Source organism: Macaca thibetana, chromosome 14 (assembly GCF_024542745.1).
Source record: "Macaca thibetana thibetana isolate TM-01 chromosome 14, ASM2454274v1, whole genome shotgun sequence".
Lineage (NCBI taxonomy): Eukaryota > Metazoa > Chordata > Mammalia > Primates > Cercopithecidae > Macaca > Macaca thibetana.
In genome coordinates, this window is record NC_065591.1 from 47,869,490 (window position 1) to 47,897,109 (window position 27,620).

Genomic DNA, 27,620 nt, shown 5'->3' on the forward strand with positions numbered 1-27,620 from the left:
TTCCTTGTTTTAAAAATCTCTTTAGAAGGTAAATTAAATGCTTAAGGAAAAACAATAACAATTTACTGTGTAGTTTATAATAAATATAGAAGTAAATTTTGTGACAATAACACAAAGGCTTGATGAAAGGAATTAGCAGTATACTGTTATAAAGTTCTTATGGTGTATGTGATGCAATATAATATTATTTGTAGCTAGTCTGTGACAAAGTAAAATTACATACTGTAATATCTAAAGCAACCATTAAAGGAGAAAAAAAAGTACAGACAATAATCCAACATTGGAGATGAAATGGAGTCATTAAAAACAATCCAAAGTAGGCAAAAAAAGGAAGAAGGAGGGCACAAAGAACAGATGTCACAAACAGAAAACAAATAGCAACAATATATAAACATCACCATGTTGAGGACCAAATTAAACATAAATGGTATAAACATCCCCAATTAAAAGGCAGAGATTGTCAGATTGGATCTTTAAAAACTGAAGGCTCAACTATTTACCCCCTGCAAAAATCCCACTTTTGTTTGTTTGTTTGTTTGTTGAGACAGGACTTCACTCCTGTCACCCAGGCTGGAGTGCAGTGGTGCAATCATGGCTCACTGCAGCCTCAACTTCCTGGTCTCAGGTGATTCTCCCACCTCAGCCTCCTGCATATCTGGAACTACAGGTATGTGCCACCATGCTTGGATAATTTTTTAATATATATATTTTTAGTAGAGATTGTGTTTTGCCATATTGCCCAGGCTGGTCTCGAACTCCTGGGCTCAAGCAATCCACCCGCTTCAACCTCCCAAAGTGAGATTATAGGCATGAGCCTACATGCCGGCCAAAAATTCCACTTTAAATAAAAAGCCACAAATAGGTTAAAGTAAAAGGATGAAAAAAGATACATCTTAGATATACATATTAGGTATACGTGCTAACACCAATCAAAAGAAAGCTGGAGAAGCTATTACAGGCAAGTCAGACAAAGTGTAATTCAGAACAAAGACTTTTTACCAAGACAAAATGGCCATTTCCTAAGAAGAAAAGAGTTAATTCATCAAAAGGACACAACAATCCTAAATGCTATGTACCTAAATAACAGAATTTCAATATATGTACGTAAAAACTGATAAAACTCCAAGGAGAAATAGACAAATAAACAATTATAGTCAGATATTTCAACAATCTCTCAATAACTGGGAATAAACAGGTAGAAAATTAGTAAGAATTTAGAATACTTGAACAACACTATCAGCCAACTTGACCTAATTAACATTCATAGAACACTCCACCCAATAATAAAATACACATTTACTTGGAGTATATTCTTGGGCGTAAAATAAATCTTACTAAATGTAAAAGAATTTAAGCTAGATAAATTATGTCTTATGAACACAATGAAATTAAATTAGAAATCTATAACAGAAAGGCATCTGAAAAATTATAAAATATTTGAAAATTAAATAAAACACTTAAAATAATTCATGGGTCAAATAAAAATCAAAAGGGATATTTAAAAGTATTTTGAACTGATTGAAAAAGAAAACACAGCATACCAAAACTTGTAGGATGCAGCTAAATCAATACCTACAGGGAAAATTGTAGCACTAAATGCTTACATTAGAAAAAGAGGCCGAGCACAGTGGCTCACAACTGTAATCCCAACATTTTGGGAGGCCGAGGCAGGTGGATCACGAGGTCAGGAGATTGAGACCATCCTGGCTAACACGGTGAAACCCCGTCTCTACTAAAAATACAAAAAACTAGGTGGTGCCTGTAGTCCCAGCTACTCGGGAGGCTGAAGCAGGAGAATGGCGTGAACCTGGGAGGCAGAGCCTGAAGTAAGCCGAGACTATACCACCACACTCCAGCCTGGGCAACAGAGTGAGACTCAGTCTCAAAAAAAAAAAAAAAAAAAAAAATAGAAGAAGAAGAAGAAATGTCTCAAATTAATGACACAGGCCTCTACCTTAACAAACTAGAAAAGAAGAGTAAATTAAACCTAAAGTAAGCAGAAGAAAGGATATAATAAAGATAGCAGAAATCAATGAAATAGAAAACATAAAAATAATAGAGAAAACCAATAAAGCCATTCTTTGAGAAGGACAATAAATTTGATAAGCCTCTAGCCAGGCTTGTCAGGGAAAAGAGAGAAGACATAAATAACTAATGTCAGGAATTAGATACGGCACATAGATTCAGATCCTACAGAAATTAAATGTATAGCAAGAATATATGATGGACAACTTAATGTTTATAAATTTGACAACTTGGATGAAATGGACAAATTCTGTGAAAGATGCAAACTACTCAAACTTACCAAAGAAGAAATATATAACCAATATAGCTCTACATCTACTAAAGAAATTGAACGTGTGTTTTAAAATCTCCCCAGAGAAAAATCCAGGCTCAGATGGCTTCACTGTTGAATTCTACCAAATGTTTAAGGAATAAATATTACCGAGTCTATATACTTTTCCAGAGACTTAAAACGGGGAGAATACTTTCCAACTCATTATATGAGGCCAGTATTACTCTGCTACCAATAGTAAACTATCATATTACAAGAAAAGAAAATTTAGACTAATACCCATCATAAGGATATAAAAATGTATAAAAAGGGTAATATAACAAATGAAGTTAATTTCAGGAAGGCAAGACTGGGTTAACATTCAAATATCAATGTAATTCATCAAATTAATAATCTTAAAAAGAAAAACAATGTGATTATCCAAATAGGTATGGAAAAAAGCATTTGACAAAATTCAACATCTACTCCTGGTAATAAAAAACTCTCAGAAAACTAGGAATAAAAGAAAATGTTCTTAACCTGATGAAGGACATCTGTGAAAAGCCTACAACTAACATCATGCCTTACAGTGAAAGACTGAATGCCTTCTCCCTAAGATCAGACAAGGATGACTGCTCTCAACCTTTCTTATTCAGCATCACACTAGAGGTCCTAGCCAGTGCAACAGGTGAGAGAAAATAAATTAAAAGCATACCCATTGGAAAGGAAAAAATAAAACTGTCTATATTTGGAGAGGACATAATTGCCTATGTAGAAAAACCCAAAGAATATAAGAACTAATAACTGAGTTTAGTAACATTGCAAGATACAAGCTCAATGTGCAAAAATAAGTTGCATTTGCATTAGTAATCAGCAGTTGGAAAGAAAAACAAAAACAACAGAATTACTTACAATAGCACCAAAAAATATAAACTATTTAGGAATAAGTCTATCAAAGTATGTGTAGGATCCTCACACTGAAAACTGCAAAATACAAATAAAAACATCAAAGAAGCCATAAAAAAATAGAGATGAACCATGTTCATGGACTGGAAGACTCACCAATGTTAAGAATTATTCTTCTCCCAAATAATCTATATATTGAATGAAACTCAAAATCCCAGGAAGACATTTGGTAGAAATAAAAAAGCTGATTCTAAATTTCTACGAAAAGTTAAAGGCATTAGAATAGCTAGGCCAGGCACGGTGGCTCACACCTGTAATCCCAGCACTTCGGGAGGCTGAAGCAAGAGGATCCCTTGAGGCCAGGAATTTGAGACCAGCCTGGGCAACATAGTGAGACCCCATCTCTATACAAAATTTAAAAATTAGCTAGCCATGGTGGCTACACTTGTTGTCCTGTACTTGGGAGACTGAGGTACGGGGATTACTGAGCCCAGGAGGTCGAGGCTGCAGTGAGCTATCATTGCACCACTGTACTCTAGTCTAGATGATAGGGCAGGACCCTGTCTCTAAAAAAAAAGACAAAACAATACCACCTAATTTTAAGGTTTAATAATAAGTAAGGGTAATCAAGACAGTGTAGCATCAGTGAAAGGACAGATTAATAGGACAAAATAAAAAGTATATAAATACTCCCAAACATTTTTTTTTTTTTTTTTTTTTTTTTTTTTGAGGCAGAGTTTCACTCTTGTTACCCAGGCTGGAGTACAATGGTGCAATCTCAGCTCACTGCAACCTCTGCCTCCCGGGTTTAAGTGATTTTCCTGCCTCAGCCTCCTGAGTAGCAGTAGCTGGGATTATAGGTGTGTGCCACCATGCCCAGTTTATTTTGTATTTTTAGTAGAGAAGGGGCTTCTCCATGTTGACCAGGCTGGTCTCGAACTCCCGACCTCATGATCTGCCCACCTCAGCCTCCCAAAGTGCTGAGATTACAGGCATGAGCCACTGTCCCTGGCCAACTGGTTTTTAAATAAACGTTCAAAGACAGTTCAATGGAGACAGAATAGTCTCTTCAAAATGGTGCTGGAAAAATTGAGTATTCACATTTGAAAAATGTATCTCAACTCATACTTTGCACCATTTACAAAAATTAACCTTAAATGCAACATACACATAAAAGTAATATCTAAAACTATAAAACTTCTAGAAGAAAACATAAGAGATTCTGTGTGACTTTGGGCCAGGTTCATTAGGTACAACACCAGTATTATGATTCATAAAAGCAAAACTGATAAACTGGACACCATCAAAATAAAAAACCTTCGGTCTTTTGAAAGACACTAATAGGTGAATAGAAAACCACTGGAAAATTAGATTTATATCGATAAAGGGATCATATCCAAAAGACACAGGAAAAGTTCTCAAAACTCAATACAACAACATGATCTTTAAAATGTGCAAAAGACTGGAACAGATACTTCACCAAAGAGCATATACCATGGAAAATAAACCCATGGAAAGATGCTCAACATCTTCAGTAAGCAGAAAAATGCAAATTAAAGCCAAAATGAGGTTCTATTTGACACTTATTAGAATGACTAAACAAATAAACAAACACAAACCACCAAGTGCTGGCAAGGTTGCGAAGCTCCTGGAGCTCTCATCCATTGCTGATGGGAATGCTAAGTACCCGCTCTGGAATACAGTTTGGCAAGTATTGAAAAGCTAAATACGTCCTTCCTGTTCAACCCAGAAATCTACTCCTGGGGGCTTTATCTACACAAAACCTGTATGTAAATGTTTACAGCCACTTTTTTTGTTATTGTCCCAAACTGGAAACAACTCAAATATCTTTCAACTGGTTAATGGATAAACTATGGTACATCCATAAAATGGAATACTATTCATCAAGAAAAAGGATTAATATACTGATCTGTGCAACAATGTGGATGAATGTCACCATATACTCTGGTCAATTTATATGACATTCTGGAAAAGGCATAACTATAGGGGCAGCAGACAATGGTTGTCAGCAGGTGTGGGAGGGGTTGACAACAAAGAGGCAGGAGGTAGTGTTTGGGATGATAAAACTGTTCTATATCATGGTTGGAGGTGGTAGTTACGTGACTGTAAGTGCTTGTTACAACTTGTAGAATTGTATACTAAATAGGGTAAATTTTACTGCATGTAGAGTATATGTTAATTTTTTAATGGAAAAATTTTATAAACTAAGAAATGAAACTCAGGGAGTTTTCTGTTCAAGCCTCCATCCCATGGGAAATCTACTGTCTGAAACCCCGTTCCTAAGAGTGCCTCAAATGTGCCGCACCCTGTGTTCAAGGGCAGATTCCAAAAGGAAGGCTGCAGATTGAGGCTCAGGAAGTAGGGAAAGAGTTACAACTCTGGGACCTGAGGAGGAGATAGATCAGTTCCCCTTGCCCACCTGTTGGGAGGAGCAAAGGTGGCCCTCTGAAGAGGATGCCCGTATGAAGGTGGGCTGTTGTTGGATACCCCGGCCTCCTTGACAAAGGTGGACTTAGTGAGGCCAATGAAGCTTAAATTCAGGGCTCCTCACTTCTTGGTAGGGGCCCTGGTAGTAATGTGCTCATGTGGCCATAGGTTTTTGTAAAAATTGCAAAAGTGAGATATTTTAGCCACAAATATTTAAACCCACTGTCTCTTGCCTTTCCGACTTTTTCTCTGTCACAACAATATCCCATCCCTCCTGGTATACTTCTTCCCCTGACATTGGAGTGGCCACAAGCATTCTAATTATAATCACTTCCAAATATACCTAATTTTGCATTATTTTTTAAAAAAAGGTCCCCTCCCCATCCCTGCCCTGAATCATGACTCAGCCTCACAGCCCCTCCACCCCTGGATGCCCTGCCCCTCAGCTGACTGTGGCCCTGCCCTGGAGGCTGGCTGTTTGATGCACTCACCTTTCGGTTGAAGCGATCAATAGTGACCTGATGGGCCAAGTGAGTCACGTTCAACATCACCAGACAGAATGGGGGCCAGTTCAGGTGTCCCTGCAGAGAGAACCCAGCCCTCATCAACCTAGAGCCCTGTCCTCTGCCCCCCTCCAAGTGAGTGGGCACAGCAAATGTGAGTACAGTCTCCCCTGACTCCCCCCTGCACTATGCCAGGGGCTCCCATCAGGCTGGGCAGATGGTGCCCAGGATCCCATGGAACAGTTCTGGTTCCATTTGACCTCATGCAAGTCCAGACCAAAACAGAAAAAAGGAAGGAAGGGAGGGAGGGAGGGAGGAAGGGTGGCCAGAAAGGGAGGGAAAGAAGAGAGAAGAAAGAAGGAAGGAAGGAAGGAAGGAAGGAAGGAAGGAAGGAAAGAAAGAAAGAAAGAAAGAAAGAAAGAAAGAAAGAAAGAAAGAAAGAAAGAAAGAAAGAAAGAAAGAAAGAAAGAAAGAAAGAAAGGAAGGAGGGAGGGAGGGAGGGAGGAAGGAAGGAGGGAAAGAAGGAAGGAAGGAAAGAAGGAAAGAAAGAAAGAGAAAAAGAAAGAAAGGAAGGAAGGGGAGACAAGAGAGAAGAGAAGAGGAGAAGAGAAGAGAAGAGGAAGAGGAAGAGAAAAGAAGCTACTTCTTTCCACCTGGCTTATGGGGACATCCTAGTAGGAGTTCCCTGCAGCCAGCACCTATGACCTCGGTCCACACCATTGGAGTGACATCCCAGTTCCTCTGCACTTCCGTACCATCCCTCCTACATGGCAGGAAGCTGGCACAAACTGGGAATGGAACAGGCTGGGACCAGGAGGCAGCACACTCCACTCAATTATTCCCCCAGCCTCCCAGGGAGCCGTCACCTGGGAGGCCCTGCCCATTCCTGGAGACAGAGGGAGCTCAGGGGGGCTTCCACATCTGTCTTTGCCTCTGGAACCCTGGCTCACTGCTCCATCTCCCCTCTTATCCTTGTCCAGTTCCTAGTCCCCAGCAGGGAGGGAGGTATGGGGCAGGCACCAGGTTGGCACTTTTGCAGTCCAGTACATGGACGGTGACCATTTCATCTGGGCTCTGGCTGAGGACGTAGATGGCCTCCTTGAACAGAGCTACGTGGCTCCCATCGAAGGTCACGAAGCTCAGGTCAGGGAAGATTGAGCACCGGCCTGGGGGAGGGACAGGGCACAAGAAGAATCGGTGGATGTCTCCAAGACTAAGGCCGCCTAGGAAGATGGGGCAGGTTCCTGGTCCTCTTCCTGGATGGATGCAGAGGCCTGGAGTCTGGAGGGTGGCTCAGACCAGGCATCACACAGATCAGAGGTCACAAGCGTAGGAAATCTGCCAGGTCGGGGTCCCACAGGAGGGGAGTCTGGGGCACATAGATCAGGGGTGGCGGTCATGCTGGGGTAAGGATACAGGGAGGATGCAGGAGGCTCCGCTGATCCCATTGACTCACAGGCACACTCCCAGAGTGGGCAGCAGCGGTCCCCACCCACCCGCACGGCGAGGCCCAGGATCCCACAGCGAGGGGGAGCAGCGCCTTGGGGACAGTGCTGGGACTGATTCACGCGGATCAGCTGGCCCTCCAGGCAGATGTGGCGGACGCAGTCCTGCTCGGCGATTGGCTGGGTACAGAGTGGAGGAAGTGTGAGTGCCCATCGAGGAGCTACAGCCCACCCTGCAAGCTATAAGGGCACCCAATCCTTCCCACATATAGGCCCTAGTGGAGCAAGGGACCTTCTAGGGAAAGATGCCCTCACCCCCCACCCACTGACAAGCCATCTGGGGCCTGGCGCTGTGCTTAGTGTGAGCTCGGAGGTCAGGGAATGATTCTCGGAGACCTCTACAGATCTGCCTGGCCTGCGCTGAGAGGTCTGGGTACACAGGCATGCATATACACTAGTTCACACTCACAGAAACCCTAGCATACCTGCGCAAGCCTGCGCGCGCACACGCGCACACACACACACATACAGATTCTCACAAAGGCACAAAGATGCACATGAGGATGTCTCAAACACCATTCATCACACACACAAGAACACATGCAGACACACAAGCGCTCATACTGTCTCACACATGTGAACACAAACGCACACAGCAGACTCACAAAAGGCACACACCAGCACACACATTGTCACCTGGGCATCACACTAGGCCATCCAATCAGCCCCCCAGGGCCTAGATAGGCCAGGCGGAACCCTGCTATGGCATTGGGGCCAACAGGAGACTGGAGAATTTTTCAGGGACCAGGAGCTTGGGGCAGGAATGAGGATAGCAACTAAAACTCCATCTAGCAGGGAAGAGGGAAGGGATGAAGGGTGGGGTCACATAAGGGGGAACAGAACCCTGACAAATCACTCACAACACAGGTGGTGGATGTATTGGCCTCAGTGGTGGTTGCCAAAGCCTCCGCCAAACCCTCTACGATGCTCAGGGCTGGGGCTGAGTGCCCAGATGGTTCTGTGATGGCCTCGTCCACGGGCTCTGCTGCGAGGTGAGCCCCTGCCGAGGTTCCATGGGCCTCAGCCAGCTGAGGCAACAGAACCAGCGTGCTGTCTTGGGGGGCCGTCCTGGCTGAGACGCGGCTCAGGGGATAGGATGTGGGCACTGGCAGAGCTGTGCCTGCCTGGGCTACCTCGGGCTCAGTCACCAAGGGGGTGAGAGGGTGGCTCGTGGCAGGCATGAGCTCTGTGGGCCCACCCTGGGCAGAGCCATAGATGGAGGTGGGCAGAGACACTTGCTGGGATAGGATGGCCACCTTCCCTGTGGTGCTCTTTCGTGAGACGACAGATACCGTGGAGGCCATGCCCTCAGTCACAGGCAAGACTCCAGAGGTTGGCAACGTGGCTCCCAGCAGCAGGCCTGGAGCTGTGCCCGCTGCCGAGGGTGCTATGTGGGCAGGTGGGTATGCCTGGGTCATTGCTGCGGGAGTGAAAGGCGGTGCTGGGCTAAGTGTCTGAGCAGGCAGAGTCATGGCCTGTGACTGGAGTGGAGTGGTGATGACAGAGGCTTTGGGGCCAGGGGTGGCCACTGGGGCAGATGTGCCCACCTTGGCCAGGGGCAAGCTGGTGTCGGGAGGCAGGCCAGAGAGGAACTGGGATGGACCAATTGACTCTAGGGACACGAAGGGTGTGGCTCCCAGCCCATGAGCAGCTGTCGACAGGCTGGCGGCAGTTGGGGTCTCTGGGGGCAGAGCTGGAGACCTGGTGGCCGTGGTGGTATGCTGGGCTGTGCGGGGTGGTGCAGTGGGGAGTGGGTGTGGCTGTGGGGAGGCAGGCGAACCCATGGGCTGGCTGTGCCCGGCTTCGCCCTTCTCTGTGGACAGCACCATCTCCGCGCTCCTGGTTGTGAGGGGACTGACAGGAACCTGTTCTGCTGCTGTTCTAGCCACAGTTAGAGGGGTGCTGGGACTTGAAGCACTCTGGGCCTGGGTAGGCTGGGGGACCCCTGTCCTGCTTATGACCTTAGTTACTGCAGGTGTCAGCACAGCCTTGTGGGATTCTGAGGAGGTGGGGGACCTGGAGATGGCTCCAGGGGAAGCCACAGGTCTGGAGGAGGGACTTGCTGTCAAGGAGGGCTGTAGGGGTGTCGTCCTGACAGGCAAGGAGCCATGGCCTCGGACTGTCACAGCCTTGGTCATGAGCGGGAAGCGAGGGGCAGGGGGTGAACGGGAGGAGACTGTGATGTTGGGGCTTCCTGCAAAGATCACAGTCACCCTTGTTGTCTCCACGGCACCTGACACCGTGCCAGGTGTGGGTGTCTGCAGTGCAACAGGGAGGGATGAGGACTCTGGTGTGTGGGGGACGGCCAGGAGGCTGGCAGTCACTCCCTTGCTGGCTGGGGCCTCTGTGGGGCGGGCAGGGAGTTGAGAGGCAGTGAGCCCCAGTGGCTGCTGCAGGGTGGACTGGGTGGGGCCTGGAGACACCACTGGCTCTTCAGTGGCTGCCACTGGTGGGTTCAGGGCTGTGGGGAGTGGGGCAGCTGGGGCCAGGGCTGGCCTGTGGGTGGGGCTCCCGGGGCTTTCCTGTGACAGCTGTGGCTCCTCGTCACTGGGAGTGGGCAGCCCTTGACTGGGAGGGAGGGTCTCATTGCCAAGGGCCTCTGTGGGAACCCAAACTGCTGGCTCCACACCTGTGGAGACAAGAGAAGAGGCTCAGAAGGCGGGGTGACTGCTGCCCCAGGGGGTCATCGCTGGGCAGGGCTGTGGTGTGGGGCTTGAGGACTGGCACCCTTGGTGATGGGGTGAGGGCAGCTTCTGACGGCCAGAAGAAGTCAGCAGGTCTGAACTCTGCCCGACCTCAGACCCTGACCCCAGAGCCAAGAGACCTCAGGTCTAAGTCTGGCTGCACCACCTTCTCACCATGTGACCCCACTCTGCGCCTCATTTCTCCTCTCTGTGAAACGAGGCGAATAGACCGGATGAGGCCTGTGCCTCCCCTCTGCCTGTATCTCTTTCCAAAGGTCCCTGTGCTGATCTTGCTTCTCTGGGACCTGGGAGCTTTGAGGCATGACTGCTCAATGAGACCCTAGGGACTTAGAGGAAATCTGAGGGAAGGATGAGAAGTCCGGGCCACTTACAGTCCTCCAAGTAGACACATCTCTGTGTGACTTCATCCAGGACCTTGGGGGCAGGACACACAGGGACACAGCCTTCTACCCTGAGGACAGAGCAGGGAGCAGGTTAGTGGCCTGGAATACAGGGAGAGCCACCTCTTTTTCCCTCGACTGAGCACAGGCCTTATCCTTTCTTATGACACGCATGTGTGCACACATGTGCTTATTACATGTAGACACACATGACCCTCCTTAGAGATGCTGTCACACATGTACAGGAGCACACACACCCAGTATGTATGCAGCACACTCCTGCACACTTCTACCCCTCAGACCGAGAGGGAAACACACACACAAGCAAGGTACACTTCTGCACACACTCATGTACATGTTCACATGTGTCTCGGCCTGGGCACATTCTCACGTGGTCTCATGTACCCCCTCCATCCTTGCAGGACACCTAAATGTTTACACATACATGCAAACACACCCACAGAGACTCCCACAAACATCAGTGAATACGCCCTCACACATGCACACAGCTGCACACAACACCTGCATACATGCAACTGTGTACAATGAATGCACAGTTGTAGTAGTACACACACAAACACACACAAGGCTCTGCTGCACGCACATCATGCACAAATAGATACTCACATATGCTCACATATGTGCATATATGGAAAGACAGTCACCCTGGTACACACATCCCCATACACTCAACATGTGAAACACTCATACACAAGTGTATGTGAGTGCACACACACACTGGTGCACGCACCTTGACTCCATGCCCACGGCCCCTGACATCTCACCTGGGTACATCCCGGCAGCTGGCTGCCCATGGGTCCCGGCAGGTTTGGAAGCAGGAGCTGGCACAGGCATCATAGCGCCACTCGCAGACGGGATAGGCAGCCCCCGAGGGCTTGGCATCTAGAAAGTGAGATGGGGTAGCAACTCTGGGTCAGGTGAAGACACAGAGGAAGTCCCAGAGCTTAGCCCTGTCGCCCATTCTGTGGAGGGGATAAATGGACCCATGCAGGGAAAGTGAATGGGGAAAAAACCACGCTAAGGAGAAACTGTGTTCACCGTGGTTGGTGTGAGTGCCTGGGGTATCCTGGGGACGGGGCTCTGGGAACTGAATGCAGGACTGAGGACAGGGAAGGACTGAGGACAGGGAAGGACTGAGGACAGGGAAGGACTGAGGACAGGGAAGCTCTGGCCCTGGCAGTTGGAGTGAGGCTTCGAAAGGTGGCCAAAGAAGAGGCCTGGACCCCTGATCTCTCCCTTGGGATGCCCTGCCACCCACCCTGCCCCTCTGGGACCTTGGTGCCCAGGCTCTCCCCGCATCCCAGAACACAGTAACCTCCTCCTTGCCCTGCCTCTAGCAGAGCTATTGTAGACCTCCATGGAGGCAAGAGGCCCTCCTTTGCGGGGTGAGGGAAGGCACTGGGGGATCCCTTCCCCTCTAGCCCAAGGCCTTCCTCGGCACCTGGCCCCCGAGAGCTTGCAAGGGAAGTGCTTTTCCCCAGGCTCAGCCCTCTCTGTTCCCAGAGGGCCCCCTGAAGAGCCTCTTAGGGTCTGAGGGTGCAGGTCGTTAGAGCACCGCCCTCACTGCCCCTGCAGTTGGGCTAACGCTTAAACAGCACTGGGTGCTACCCGAAATATCTCACACGGATTTACTCATTCAACCTTACCATCGTCCTATGAGGTAGGTGCTATTATTACCCCCACTTTAGAGAAGAGGAAACCCAGGCACAGATGATGCTGGGAAAATGACAGGTTTTCAGAGGAGATGTTCTCAAAAGAGGCCCTGTGACTAGCACCTTGACAAATGAGGGAAAAGTCTGCAGCCTATGGGGGGCTTGGAGGCAGACAAGTAGACCCCAGGCTACCTCGGCACAAGTGACCAGTTTCTGAACACACAGCCTGAGCAGGGAGGTGTGGGTAGGCTCCGAAGCAGGCTCCAGGGAGCAGCCCCCACCAGCAGCTCCTCCAGATGCCCTAACCTGAACACTGCTGCCAGCTGTGAAGAAACCTGCTTTTCCAAAAGCCTGGAGAGTGTAACTTACATTTGGGGAGCACCTACTATGTGCCAGGCCCTGGGCAAAGCCCACGAGACACAGCCAGTCCTCACAGCACACTTAGACAAATATCCCCATTCCACAGGTGAAGAAACCAAGTCAAGGAGATAGGGGTTCTCCTCCAAGTGTCTAGGACCGGGGTCAGGATTTGAACCCAAGGCTGTCCAGCTTCAAAGTCTGGGCTCATGCCCCAGTGTCTTCCAGAAAGGGACACAAATATTCCCATCATGAGCAAGTCTTGTCATCATGGCCGGTGATAAACCTGTCCCACGTCAAGTTCAAGGGCGGACTTGCTAACCGCTGAAGGGAAGAATGAGCTCACCCAGCCTTGGCTTGGGTGGGGTGGGTGATGAAATGAGGAGGCTGGCTGAAAACACATTTCCATATGTGTACATGCAAATGGATCCATCCACAGACACAAGTACCCCCAAGCCCCATGCAAGACAGAGAAAACAGTAAAGAAACTCCAGGGTTTAGGCAGAGAACAATATTTTGGGGACAGACACAGCTGGCAGGGCAGGCCCTGGACCCCCTTGGCCTCGGTGGAAGTTCGGGGAGTCACCCCACCCCTGTCCAGGGGCTTGGGCCTTCCATTCAGAGATGAGGCTGCTGGTCCCCAGACCTATCCCCCTTGTGACAGTCCTTGAACTCATGGGGCAGGCATGTGACCCCAACAGCAAGAAAACTGAGCCAGCGGCTACGCGTGCTGCAGCCAGAATCACACCTCCCCTCACTTCCACAAAGGCTGCTATATTTTTAGACCGTGTAATTGGCCTGTGGCAGCAGGCAGGACCCAGGACATTGGCTGGACCCCAAGCACACTGTCCGTGGCTCCCTAGGCCGTTAACATGGAGGCCGGGCCACCTCTCGTGTCAGGGTGGCACCCATGTGGCCCCCTGTGCCAAGAGAAGGAGGATTCTGCCTCTTAGGGGCAATTGGAAGGGTGAGGTGGGGACAGGGTGGGAAGAGCAGTGGACTGAGAGGGCCAAGGGGCCGAGGGCAACGGCAGGGGGTCACCTACCCAGAAGGCGGAAGAGCGTGCCCCGGCGGAACACCTCTGTGTGTTCGTACAGCCGCAGGGCCAGCACCGGGCCCGATGCACAGAGGAAGGAGCTGGGCTTGGCCAGGGACTCCAGGGCCACCAGGCCTGCCTGCCATGTGCCCCGGTGCAGCAAGAAGGAGGCATGCTGTTGGAAGGCGTCACGGCCCTGCCACTTAGCCAGCTCCAGAGACCCGTTGGCTGTGACGTGAAGGAAGAAGTTGGGTCTGTCTGCTGCCTCCAGGGATACCACATCTGGGTCTGCAGAGAACCACACGGAGAGGGTCAGTGCAGGCAGAAGTCCAGACTGGTGGGCTGCGGGGACAGCATCCTGGCACACATCTGCTCTCTCAACAACTCTGGACGGCAGCACGCCTGAAGACCAGCGGGCCTTGCCCCCTACGCCGGCCCCCGGCCCACCTACTCTGCCTGCCAGCTGTCCCTCTGCTCTCACCGTCTCTGCCTGAGGGCGAGTGGAGGCTTAGAGATCCCCCAACTGCTGAGCCTCGGGAAGGTAACTGAACTATCTCCTTCTGTCCCCCTTGCACCCCTCTTTCCATTCTTCCCTCCTTCTGCAAACATGTTTGAGTGCCCTCAATGTGCCAGGCACCATTCTAGATACCCAGGATCCAGCAGCGAATACAACAGAGGCAGCTGCCCTGATGGTTGCATTGCATTGGACATGTGGGGCAGGCTGGGGGTTGGTGATTTGTCAGGCTATAGGGTCCCCGGCTTGGTCTTGCTTCTCACAGGATCCCAGAGGGCCAGCATTGGCAGCCCTTCGTCCAACCCACAGATAGGGAGAGGGTCCCAGAGAGAGCTTGCCTAGAGACCCAAAGCTCGTCTCTGTCCTCCCTCTCCGGTCTCCATAACTGCCCAGTTCTAGGGCATGCGGCTTGATGCCCAGTGGGCAGTTTCCCCTGCACAGGGCCTTATGGGTCTCCTCAAGTCCCAAATCCACAAGCAGGCGCAGGGGGTGAGCACGGGGCCGGAATTCCAGCTTACCACCCTGGCTGTGATGTGGGCAAGCACATTCATGCCTGGGCTGTTGGAGGGATCATCAATGAGGTGTATGTGAAGCACCTGGCACAGCATGGTGCTGGGCGGGTGCATCTTCAGCCCCTCCCATGTGTCCCCTGTGTCCCCAGGAGGGACGACAGTGTCCCTGTTACACCTCCCTGGGCAGCTGCGAGAAGATGGCAGGTAACGGAGACAGGCTTCATTATTCATGTTAATAATCACAGCTGCTGTTTACACATGACTTACTACATGCCAGGCACTGTGCTAAGCAAGCCATTTGCCTGCAGGTTATAAAATTCCTACGAGAACCCTGTGAAGTGAAAAATTCCCTCATTCAGCAGCAAATATTTACTGAGTACCTGCTGTGGGCCAGGCCATGTTCTAGGCACTGAGGCCACAACAGGGAGCAAAATGATGAAAATTCTTGCCCTCATGGAGCTTGCCATCCTGGCAGCTGTGGGGTGGGGAGAGAATACATTGCTGTGAGAGGTTAAAAGGTGGTGATATTACTATTCCCACTTTACAGAGGAGGGAAGAGAGGCCCAGAGTCACACTGACAGTGGATGAGGGAGGCAGGGCTGGACGCAGGCAGGCCGAGGCCAGAGCCCAGCATCTTCACCGCCACAGGGCCAGCCCCACCCATGGGATGCAGGCGCCGGCATGGGCAGCCCAGCGTGGTAGGGCACTGAGTGCTAGCCCCAGCCTGCTCTACGGGATGCGTGACCTCAGGCAAGTCACTTCTCCTCCCTGGGCCTTGGCTTCCTCCTTCATGAAGACAGGGTTGACCTGGATCAAGGCTTCTCCACTGTTTTCCCTGCTGTCCTCCTAACAGGGCAGAGACCTTGAGGTGCAGAGTCCGGGGCTGTACTGTAAATATTCGATTGACTTCGCCTGCCATCCTCTGTATTTCTTCTTTAATGCCTCGGTTTGGAAGGCAGTATGGCAGAGGAGTTTGAATGAAAGACTCTGGAGCCAAACGGCTGGCACCTGTCACTAACAAGCACTGCGCCCTAGGTAAATCACCTAACCTCTCCGGGCCTCAGCTCCCTCATCTGTAGATTGGGAAAATAATAGTCCCTACCTCCTAAGATTGTCATGAGGATTAAATGAGTTGCTACACATGAAGCACTTAGAACAGTGCCGATACATGAGAAGTCCTACAGAAGGGCAACATATGATTATTAATAAATAAGTAACCTCCCACCCAAAAAAATCTTCAGGTAACACTAGCACCCCAGGGACCTCTGTCAGGCTGTGGTGGTGACTCCCCAGAGTGGGAAGCCTGGGCCTCGGTGACTGCTGAGTCCTCCCCTCCGTGACATTTCCTGCTCTCCACTTCTTCGCATAACCATCTTTCCATCCTTTAAGGGACACCTCCTCCATGCAGCCACCCTAGGTCCCACCTGGAAGGCACCTTTCCTTGGCTGCCCAGGACCCTGGGTACAGCCCAGGAGAAGCAGTATGGGATGGGAGAGGGAGGAGCTTGGGTCCCCACTGGGCCCATGAGACCCACGCCTGACTCTGAGATGGAGCCTGGACTGGAGTGCCTCTGGGATCCTGCCCCCAGTGACATCCTCTAAAGCCAGGTGACTCCAGGGACCTGCTTAGCATGCCCATAAACCTAGTGGAAAGGCAGCACCCCCTCTGGACTACACATAACCTACTAGACTAACATACTGGATGGAGAACAGAAAAGCCTCACTAAGCAGATGGCCTGCCACATCTGGAAGGTGGTGACACCTTTGTCAGGCAGGAGCGCACGGATCTGGGGATCAGAAATGTGTAGGGAGGAAGTGCTGTCTTTGGGGGTGGTACTTCTGGCTCTCCTGTGGCCCAGTCCCTGATTCCTCACTCCCAGGCTTTCTTATGCAATTACATGATTCTGCCAGGTACCACCTACCTCCCCCAGGCTCACACCGCCATGAACATCACCTACAGCTAGGGATGTTGGCCATGCCTGGGGCTGGGCAGGAGCCAGGATGTCCCCTCCCCTCCTCAAAGCCCTTCCATGGCTCCCCATTGCCCTCAGGATAAAGTCCCAACTCCTGAGCTTAGCTTACTAAGTAAGTAAGAAGTTTCCCTTCCAGACTCCTTCTTGCTCTCAGGGGAACACCCTGTATTTGAAGAAGCCTCTCCTGACTCTAAGACTGAGTTGGGGGCCCCTCCCCAGTGTTCTCACAGGTGCTGTGACTGCCTTTGGGCATGTCTGTCTCCCTGATGGGACTGTGGGCTTCTGATGCGCAGGGACTGTGTCTCTTGTATCCCTGATTTCCCAGTACCCGGCTCTGTGCTTGGCATGGGATTAGGGTTCAGTGAAAGGGAGAGAGGCAAGAAGAGACATTGAGAGAGAAAGGGAAGAGAGGAGGGAAGAAGGGAGAGATGGGGGGAGGGTGAGAGCGGAAGGAGGAAGGAGGAGGAGGAGCATGAGGAGGGAGAGCTGCTGCTTGGCTTTTCTGGAACAGCTATTGCATACAGCAAGGTATAGAGGCACACCTGGGCCTTGGCTGCCCTGGAGGTTAGGGGAGCAGATGGAGAGTGTCTGCAGAGAAGAAGCTGACCTAGAAGAAACATCTCAACTGGGAGAGGGGCACTTGTCAGAGCCCCCATTTCCCCTGCCACTACAGATATTTAGGGCCTCAGCACTCACCCCTCCTCCAGCACCCTCCTCCCTCCCAGAAGAGCTGGAGTGGGACTGAGGTGGGCCTTACCGTGGGCCTTGGCCTTGTACAGAGCAGCTGTCAGCAGGAAGCTCACAATGTCCCCTGGCGCCACATCCTTTGTCCTCACTAGAACTATGTCTTCGCCCACCGCCTTCATGGCCACCAGGGCACCACCGGCTGCCAAGCTGGAGAGCTGATAGGGGCCCTTACCTAGCACTGGAGAGAAGAGGCCCCGTGAGCAGCCTGGCCCCCCTGCCTGCCCACCTCCCATACCTCCTGCCCCACCCCTTGGCAGCAGTGGGGTGGGAGAGCAAGCTACCAAGGAGGAACTCTTGATGGCGTCCTTCATCCCAGAGCTCAGGGACCTTGATGACCCTGAGAAGGAAGGGACAGGATTCCCAGGCTGCCAGCCCCTGAAAGGAACAGACCCACTGCACAGTGCCTGAATCACTTCACAGAGAGCCAGGGAAGAAGGCCACCCACAGGGAGCACCTGGGCCCCCCAGTGTCTCTCCACAGCCTTCCCACTGCCTGAAACTTCACCATTACAGCCACTGCTCTATTCAAGGTGCCCTCGGGAAGAAGACAGCAGACCAGGTTTCTGCCCACCCCAGGCCTGAGGGACGATAAACATGTTAGTGTTTATCTAATTATTTCAAACACGTATCACTTTTGAGTCTTTATAATTCCGGTGGTTGTCAGTATAGGTTGGCACAGAACATGGGCTTCCTGGACAATCACCTTGTAGGGATCTTCCTGCCTCTGCTGTGTCCCCGCTCTCCAATGCCTCCTCCCTACGGCTGCTGAGCTGCCCTCCCAGCCATGCCCCCTGCTGGGGTGCACCAGTGACTCTCCATGGCCCTCAGGACACAATCTAAAGAGCCCAGCTTGAATTCAGAAGCCCTTCAGCTCTCAGCCCCTGCCCACCTCCCCACTCCCCCCACGCCCTGGCTCCTGCCATGCTGAACTTCTCTTGCTCTTTCTGGAAGGAGCAGTGGTGTTATTTCCCAGCTCACATCTCATCACACCGTTCCACCCACTCAGAGTAGTCCTCCCCGTTTTGTGCCTGGCAAACGCCTACTCAACCTCTGCGGCCCAGCTCAAATGTCACCTCCTTGTGACGCTCTCCCTGCACCCTCTCCTGCCACACGGCAAATGTTGTCCCTCCTCCTCTGTGTCCCACCAGCTCTTAGAGCATGGCACATACTAGTTACAGCTCTTCGGATGAGGATCTGGATGGGAGGTCCACATCTGTCACCCCCACTAGACAAGCAGTGCTGTGCTGGCAAATGGCTAACAACGAGCTCTCAAACAAACAAACAAAAAAAAGTGGTTTGTAGGTTTTCAGATTTCCATGGCGTAAACACTCCCACGAGGGGTCAACTGGAAACTACCAACTGAATGAGGAGTTAGGAACACAATGGGTGCTAGAGAGGCGGCGTGAGCCCGCTCCGCACACCGCTGTGGCAGGACTCAGGGACCATGACTTCCCAGCACCCAGCGGGCCAGGACCAGACCAAATGCTAGTAGAAGAACGGAGCAAGGACGGGTGAGTGGGTGGGTGGGTAGGTGGAAGACGCTAGAAACAGCTTGTCCTTTGCCAGTTACTGCCACCCAAAATGCCACGGAAGAGAGAAAACGGAGCAGCTTCATCTTGCTGAAATGTCTTGCCTGATGTCAGACAGATCCTGTCTCTCCCAGGGACCACAGATCCCCCATTGCAGGCTCATCCCTTTACCAGTTGAAGTTCTGGGGCCATCAAGAGCCCCTGGGCACTAGTATTTTGGCAGAACTGCAGTCCTGTGGATGCTCATGCTACACCCTGGTCTGGGCCTCATCTCACAGGCCCCCAGATGGTATCCTGTCTCCAGTCTCTCTCTTCCACTTCACCCACCACGCTCAAGCCAAAATCTCATAATGCAGGCAACTGAGGACAAAGCCCTGGGCCTCTGCCCACATAGGCCTGCTCCTGGCAGCACAGTCCCTGGAGGAGGGTCGGGGAGTGGAAGTCAAAGGCGAACAGCACGGAGGACCAGATGAGCATTTCACTCTGCCAAGGTCTGACCCTGGCCCAACTGGATGAAGTTCAGTGCTAAAAACTACTCCTGGGCAGCCCTTCTCTATCCTACCTACCCAATCCTCGTGATTAAATTGATGAATTGGCTCTAAACTGGACATTAACCTCCCCTGGGTCTTTGGTTATGACCTGTGTTTGCACCCTCGTTAATCTAAATGTCAGAGCGTCTGCCGGAATCCTGCGACCTTGGTTGAGTTTGAAGATGAATGCGTCGGGCCACATGTTTTGTTCCACTCATACTCAGAAAGGGCAGTTTGTGTCTGCTTTTGCCAAAAGCAAATCTTCGGGGAACCCAAGGTGATGTTCTGTGGCTCTGATGAGCTAGATTATGAAGGTGGAGAAGCTGGCGAGTTGGTGGGAATGGGGTTTTTCCTTCCTGGTGGGGCTGCCCTGCCGAGCACAGTCCCTGGGAGCCGGCCTGCCTGGGCCCGGGACAGGGGCTGCAGGAACTGCTGAGGACAGAGGTGCAGGATACCCCTGGGCCCTGCACTGTCAGGGCTCTCTCTGCATGATGGGGGCCCTCCCAGCCCGGGTCAGGGCTCTTCCAGGGCCAGCAGCGCCTTGGGATGGCTGATGCTGTGTGGCATCAGGACAGGGCTGGCAGTGCCTGGGCCCCTTAGACTCTGCGTGGGGAGGAGGGTCTTACCTTTGTTAAAGAAGTCACAGTCATACGCTGAAAGAGAGAGAACAGGGACTTCCTGAGAGCCAGCCCAGAGCCTGGAACAGATAGACAGAGCCAAGGCCCCCAGCATCCCAGCCTCCCTTCTTCCCCAAGTGCTGGGCCTGGCCTGCCTCCCACATGTCAAGATTTGGGGATGGTCATGGATGCAAATGTCTTAAGTGAAGTAAATAGAATGGCTCCTCTCTGGGCCGACAGCATGAGGCTCAAAGACTGGCCCACAGTAGGCACCTCAGCGATGTGTCAAGTAAATGAACAAATGAATGAATGTTGGAAAGAAGCAGGTGTATTTTGTGTGGTGCCAAAGAGCAGGATTAGAACCAAGGGGTGGGAGTTTTAATCAGAAATGTTGCAGAAGGCCCCCAGAGAGATGCAAGCACAAGACGGAGGTTGGTCTTCCAAGAGCCTTGGGTGGGAAGGGGACCAGGAGCCCCCAGCATCACCGGCTTCTTCAAGCCGCTTGCACTGCAGAGGCGCTTCCACCAGCCAAGCTGTAAGAAGCTCCTGCAAGCGTGGGCTCAGCGCGCCCTCTAGTGGTCATCTCCAGCACCACACCCTGTTCCCCGGCCCCTCAGCTGCAGATGTTCAGTCCACTGGGGAGTGCCCGGGACCTTGCGGGAGACCCCTAAAGCCAGCAGCAAAGCCATGAAGAGCCAGGCAGATAGACCTGGGATAAAGCTTAGGAGCAGCATGCTTCACACGTAGGCATGGTCTGAAGAGAGCCACCGACTCACTCCACACCCCAGACCACAAGGTCAATGCATCTGGGGTCACCCTCCAGAAAGAGCACGTAGAGTCAGGAGACAGGCCCGCCGTGTGGCTGCGGGCACGTGCCTGCCTCTCCCTCCATCTGCAGACTCAGAAGGCTGAACCAGAAAATTAGAAAATTGCCAAGTTTCTGGTTTCCAGGGTGTACCCAGTCAAGGAGTGGTAGCCAACAAGAGTCATTAAAAAGCCAGCTCTCTAGAGTTAGACCTGAGTTCAAATCCCACGTCCCTCACTCATCAACTGTGCATACTGAACCAAGTCACTTAACGTCAGTAAAATTTAGTGCCCTCCTCTAAGGTGGGACGGCTACCGGCATCTGCCCCATAGATCTGCCAGGGCCTGGACCAGAGTAAGGCAAAGTGCTCATCTTGGATGTGAAATTTAACGGGCTACCAAAAATCTCAGTAATCAAGATAAATACTATTTTAATGCAATATTTTAAGACATCAAAATTAATGCAAGAAAAACACATGATAAATAAAATATCAAAATTTAAAAATAAAGACAAGATCATTAACAGTCTCCCACTGAGTCTCCCACTGAGCCAGAGTAGACACTGAGACCAAAGGAAACATTAATACTATTGAGCCTTTGAAAGTTTGTTCACCACAGTATTTTTGCAGCAATTTTTATTTTACAGAAATATTACATCAAAATATTATTTCTCTTGATTACTGCATTTTTGGTGCCCCCTCAAACCTTGTACCCCAGGTAAGCACCTCAATCACCTCCCCCTAGTCTTGAATATTAAATGAAGTAATGCACATAGGCACAAGGCCTGGCACGCAGTGGACCCTCAGCAAGTGTGCTTCTGCTCCACCTTCTTCCTTTGGCATCTTGCCTGCAGGCGTCAGGGCTCAGGACATGTCAGTACCCAGGTGTCCATGAAAAAATGACAACCTCCGCATTAGCATAGGTCACTGTGCCAAGTGCTGTACACACAATGCCTTGTTTAAACCTCACAGCACCCTACAAGGTAGATGCAGCTATCTTCACCCCTCTATTACAGGTGAAGAGACTCCCAGGCCAACTCGGTGGAGCTGGGTCTGAACTCAATCAGTCTGACCCCAGAGAGCAAGGCTGTGTAATGGCCATCACACCCCAAGGCGCGGTGCTTGCACCAGGAAAATCCTTTGGTGTGCGCGAATAAATAAAAAATAAGAAATGAAGAATTTAGCCTTCTTTATGTTTTCTTTCACCTTTTAAATATTAATTTTTAAATATGTCTACGTATTTTACATGAAGAGTATATCTATGGATGCATATCTATGTATGCATATGTATGTGCACAAAATGATTTTACTTGATGGGGTATGCAATGAAAAGCATTTGCAGACCACCATTGCTCTGAATAAACTGATCATCTGTGCTGCCTCTGATGGGACCTGCGAATCTCAGCTGACAAAGGACTTCTATATTCATCACCCCATTTGGTCCTCAGAGTCAACCTGGGGGCAGGCCTATTCCTGTTTCTCAGACGAGAAAATTGAGCCCCAGAGAGGTTGGGTGACTTGTTTGAAGTCACACAGCTTACAAGTGGTAGCTCTGGGTCTAGGCTCCTGACTCTTCTAACAAAGTGGCTATGAGCACGGGTTCGCATTGGACTCTCTAGGGATGAACCTTGGCTCCACCACTAACCTTCAGCAGGTTACTTGATCTCTCTCTCTAAGCTGTTTCTTCAACTAAAATAGGAAATACATAGCCCTGTTTCAAAGGGTAGTTGTAAGAATTCAATGAATAACATGCCCAAAGCAGTTGGTGCTTGGTACATTCTAAGTACTCAGTAAATGCTAGACAGACTGCCAGTACCCCTAAGGTATGCCCACAGGGGACACTCTGTCCCTCGGGTGATTGTCTGGGACACTCACGGCAGAGGCGGGGGGTTCGCCAGTCAACAGCCACCCCGTGCTGGCAACACTGGTGGGCATAAGCAGAGACGCTGGCACAGAAGCACTCACAGTCACCACCCTGGCTGCAGCCACATGTGTCCGTCAGGCAGTTTGAGTAAAACCAAGTGACATCAACCTGGAGAAGGTCAGAAGTCAGAGGTCAAAGGACAGATCCCAAATGTCAGATCCGCAGCTTGTCAGCTGATGGCTACCAGCACCAACATGAAGGGACCACAGGACAGGGTGAGTTGTCCTGTCTCATGAGATGTGAAGGGAGAAGTACAAGGAAACGAGAACTCCATGGTCCAGGCAGATGCCCACTTTTGAGAACTAAGCTCTCTTCTCTCCTGAGTCTGGCCTGTTTGATCCAGGAGCCGAGAGTGGCTGAACAGGGGTAGAGCCTGAACTGCCTAGCCAGGGCCAGAGACAGCCAAGGCCAATCTGACGGCAGCCTTCAAGGCTTGCAGGGTGCCATGCAATGCTGAGCCCCAGCCTCCTCTGCATGCACCGAAGCAGAACAGGCAATAGGTGGTGCCTCAGCATGAGGGCTTTGGGTCCACCATATCAAGAACTTCATGATAAGGAGGAAGGGCCAGATCAAGATGAGCTTGAAAAGGGCACAAGCTCTGTTTGCCTGGTTGTCTGTGCCTGGTCATCTGGGGAAATATGACGGACTCATCTGAGCCGAGTGGAGGCAGTGGAACAGCAGAGGCAGATCTTCTCTGGAGATTTGAGCTGTCTCCTCTGAGACATGGGGGAGTCTGAGAGCTGAAGGGATCCCAGGAAGGTGGAGGGGGTGCTCGGGAGGAGCCGAGGCTGGGGTCCACTCACCACAGGGTGGCAGATCTCAAACACCTCACTGAGCAGGATGCTGCACTCCTTCTTGGCAAATGGTTCTCGGAGAGGATTCAGGACACATGTATCCCGAGGATCGAGGGTGTCTGGGCACTGAGGGGCAAAGGCAGGGCTGTTGACCTCCCTATTTGCCAAATGCCTGTTGCCTGACATGACACATAGATTTTAGGGTGGCCGCCATGATCCTTGCCTCCTGATATTCATGTTCTTGTAAAATCCCCTTCCCTTGAGTGTAGAAGGGACCTATGCCTTGCCTCAAACCAACAGAATATGGCTCAGGTGATGGGATGGACATGGCCATGTGTATGTGATCACACAATTCCCAACATGAGATCCCAGAGCCCATCTTGCTGGAGTCTCTCCCTTGCTGGCTGTGAGGAAGCAAGCAGCCATGCTGGGGGACCCCACATGGATGGAAGTGTCAGTGGTCTCTTGTTGCTGAGGGTGGTCTCTGGCCAAAAGCTGGCCCCAAAATAATGGAACCTTTAGTCCTACAGTTGCAAGGAGCTGAATGTAATCAACAACCATGTGAGCAGGTGAGGATGCAGTTCCTTCCCCAGTGGAGCCTCCAGATGAGAGCCAAGCCCTGACTGACACCTTGATTGCAGCCTTGTGAGACACTAAGCAGGGAACCAAGTCAGGCCGTGTCCTAACTTCCTGGCCCACAGAAACTGAAATAATACATGAGTGTTGTTTAATGCCACTAGGTCTCATAAAATTGTTACATAGCAGTAGATAACTAATACAGATGTGTCCGATGTCTGCTGAATCTCTTTCCTTAGACTACATTTTCACTAGAGAACCCCATGGTATGCCGAATAGGATTAGCAAGAGAGAAATATGATGTGTATGGGGGTGTGGGGACAATAAGGGTTAGTCACCCACTGAGCTTCTCTAAAATGGGGGTGTGTTAGGGTGCACTTTTCAGAGGCTGTGGGAACAGCCTTGTCCCACCTCAGGATTTCAGAGTCTGTGAAAACAGCCCTGTCCCACCTGGAACAGTTGAGCTCCAGGACATGCCCAACTGCTCCCCCTACCCCAGTCTACATAAGCTCATCTCCGTGTACTTCCCAGCAGGGCATTAAGATCACTAAGTCTAGGAAAGGCAAATATATAACACTCACATCACCACTCTCCCCTGCTGCTCTCATGGCAGACATAAATAATCGATCACAGTCCTCCTTCCAGCTGAGCTTGACACAGATCTTGGATGTTTCTCAATATAGCTCCCAAGCAGCCTCTTTTGACCAATCAGAGTTGTCACATGAAGTGAAATCTATTCATCAGCTCTCTCTTGGCCCAGTCCCCTCTCTTTGCAGAGGATTGCAGAGATGGGATGTACTCAAGGTCACCCAGAAAGTCAATAGATGACCCAACAAGAACCCAGGTCTCCTGCTCTCAACTCAGAGCTGTTTCCCCCACAGCTCACAGATTGACAGCCTCAGTTGGACATCTCTCATATTGTCCCTTGGGGCAGACCCCCTCATTTCTATCTATGCTAGTGTTGCCCTTCCTCTCAGAGATCTTATCTCTGATATATTCATCTATTTAAGCATGGCCCAAACTTTAAGTGCCAGCACCAGTCTCATCTCCTTCAGGAAGACTTCCCTGATTGCCTCAACCCTCCTCAGTCTCTCTTGGTCTCTTCTCTGTGTCAGACCTAGTTCCAGGCACCGGGGGGCATCATGATGAGTGACCATCTCTCCTGGGACAGACTTTATCACCTGCTCAACCTTCCACCACCCTGCCAGGGCTTGGTCCAGGGTAGGGTGGGCAGCTGGATTTGTGAGACAAGATGATGCATGATCTTTGGGCCATAGGACAGAGTCTAGGGTTAGGGATGCAGTCAGAGGCTGAGAGAATATTGCAGGAGAAACCTCACACCAGCATCCCTCTTCCCTGACCTGGGGCCAGGTTCAGTGCTGGCAGTGCCCATCTGAGTGAGGGGCATAAGCCAGCCTGGAGGAGAGGCTTTACCTCAACTGCAACCCAACTGCTGCCAAACTCCTGGGGGTTAGTTAGCTCTAGGTTCTCCGGGGTCCTCATCTCATTGATGGTTTTTAAGTCAAAGTTCCCACAGAGGCCTGCCAGCTGGCCCTGAAAAGAGAGAGGACACCATGGTCAGTTGCAGGCATGCCAGGGGTGAGCCACAGGCAGAGGGATCCCCATGAGCCCAGGAGTCTATCATGGACCTAGAAGTCACTGCTGAGGTCACAGTTTGAAGAGGGATGGAGCAATGTCAGAGGAGAAGGGGCCCAGAGCAGGGTGGAGGAGAGAACAGAGGCATGCTCTTCTTGGCTCCTCAGAGAGGGTACAGCTCACCCAAGGACACCCAGGGCTTGGCTCAGCCCCAAGCAGGAGCAGAGGGTCACTGTTCATGTAAGTACCTGCCACTGAGGCCCAGCCTGGATGTGCACTGTGGTTCTCTGGTCCCACAAGAGGGTGATGTGTTCCCGTGGGAAATGCACCAGTGTGAAAAATCCCACTCGCCATGTGTGGACCTCCTGCTTGTCATCCAGGAAGCTCTCTGGACTCTAGAGGGACAGAGATGGTCACTCCTGAGCCCAAGTGCCTCCCAGTGCCCAGGTCAGCTATGCCTGCAGCCAGGACCTCACCAATGCCTCTGCCTCCCTCATACCCTGCCATTGGCCTCTGTGTTCCCGACCCTGGCCAAGAGGAATTCAGTCTGGGCTCCTAACTCAGTGGCTCTCCAAGAGAAACTGCTGTGGTAAGGAAGCCAGTCCTCAGCCCTCTTCTGCCCCAACCCCTGGTAACCTGTAAATTGTCTACACAACCTTCACAGGCACTGGGCCTTACAGGATTTCCAGAGTCATCATCAAAGACAATGAGTGAGCTCCCAACGTTGATGGAAATAAATTTCCTGCAGATCATGCCGGAGCTGTAGCAGTTCACATTCTCTACAATCACAGAGAAGCTGACATCTGACATGCTCTGAGGAGAGAATAAGCGAGTCCAATAAAACAAGGGAGAAAAGAGATCCTGCCGAGAGGTACAGAGGTGGAGGAACACGCACTCCGGAGCGGCTTTCAATCTACTTCTACTTTGTGTTTGCTGAGCTGTGTGACTTTGGGCAACTTCTGTTCTCTGAAGCTGTTCTGGTTTTGGATGCCTAGTGTAGTGCTTAACATGTAGTGACTCCCCAAAATATCTGACGAATTTATGTATTAACAAATATACAATAGGGATGATTGTGTTGATAGGGTATGGGGAAGAGGCACTGTCTCACATACATCCTTGATGCTAGTGTAAGCTTTTTGAAGGGGAATTTGCTGGCATCGAATATTTTAAATGTACATAGCTTTTTATACAGCAATTCCACTGCCAAGAACCTGGGGATACATCCACACAGGTATTCACTGCAGCATTTAAATATTGGAGACAACCTAAATGTCCATCGATGGGGAAAAAATAAAACAAACTAGAGGGCGGTATTCTGTAGAATTCTACACAGCTGTTCAAAAGAAAAAAGTGTGTACAAACTATATGAAATCAAGTCCAAGGTATCCTATTAAGTGAAAAAAGCACATTGTAGAATCCTATTCACATAAACTAAACAAACTGTGTGTGTGTGTGCGCGTGTGTGTGTGTGTCCATGTCTCACAGAAAAATGGTCTTGCAGGATTCATCCCCGACTGGAGTGGTTATTCAACAGGAGACAGGAACAGAAGAAATGGGAAGGGGAATATTTGTTTTTAATATACACTGCAGTAACCTTTAGAACTTTTTAAATAAAATGAGGTCAATAATCTTTATCTCGTGGGGATTTACTGCAGTTATGTGAAAGACCCCAGTACAGTGCCTGCCCTGTAGATAGGATTCCTTCCATAAAAGGTTTTG

At 50.5% G+C, this 27,620-nt stretch overlaps 1 protein-coding gene across 1 annotated transcript in view; it reads right to left on the minus strand.

The window, feature by feature from the left end:
* The window catches only part of OTOG (otogelin), a 95,436-nt gene that overhangs the window by 27,333 nt on the left and 40,483 nt on the right, over positions 1–27,620 (minus strand). The window contains exons 23-36 of the mRNA XM_050759239.1: positions 26,580–26,714; positions 26,150–26,296; positions 25,740–25,859; positions 23,739–23,855; positions 22,887–23,043; positions 20,218–20,244; positions 17,544–17,711; positions 13,798–14,076; positions 11,508–11,625; positions 10,714–10,793; positions 8,498–10,266; positions 7,589–7,757; positions 7,153–7,298; positions 6,121–6,210 (exon numbers count right to left, since the gene is read on the minus strand). Coding sequence (XP_050615196.1) covers positions 6,121–6,210; positions 7,153–7,298; positions 7,589–7,757; positions 8,498–10,266; positions 10,714–10,793; positions 11,508–11,625; positions 13,798–14,076; positions 17,544–17,711; positions 20,218–20,244; positions 22,887–23,043; positions 23,739–23,855; positions 25,740–25,859; positions 26,150–26,296; positions 26,580–26,714 — 3,522 coding nt within the window. The remainder of the gene's footprint in view (positions 1–6,120; positions 6,211–7,152; positions 7,299–7,588; positions 7,758–8,497; positions 10,267–10,713; positions 10,794–11,507; positions 11,626–13,797; positions 14,077–17,543; positions 17,712–20,217; positions 20,245–22,886; positions 23,044–23,738; positions 23,856–25,739; positions 25,860–26,149; positions 26,297–26,579; positions 26,715–27,620) is intronic.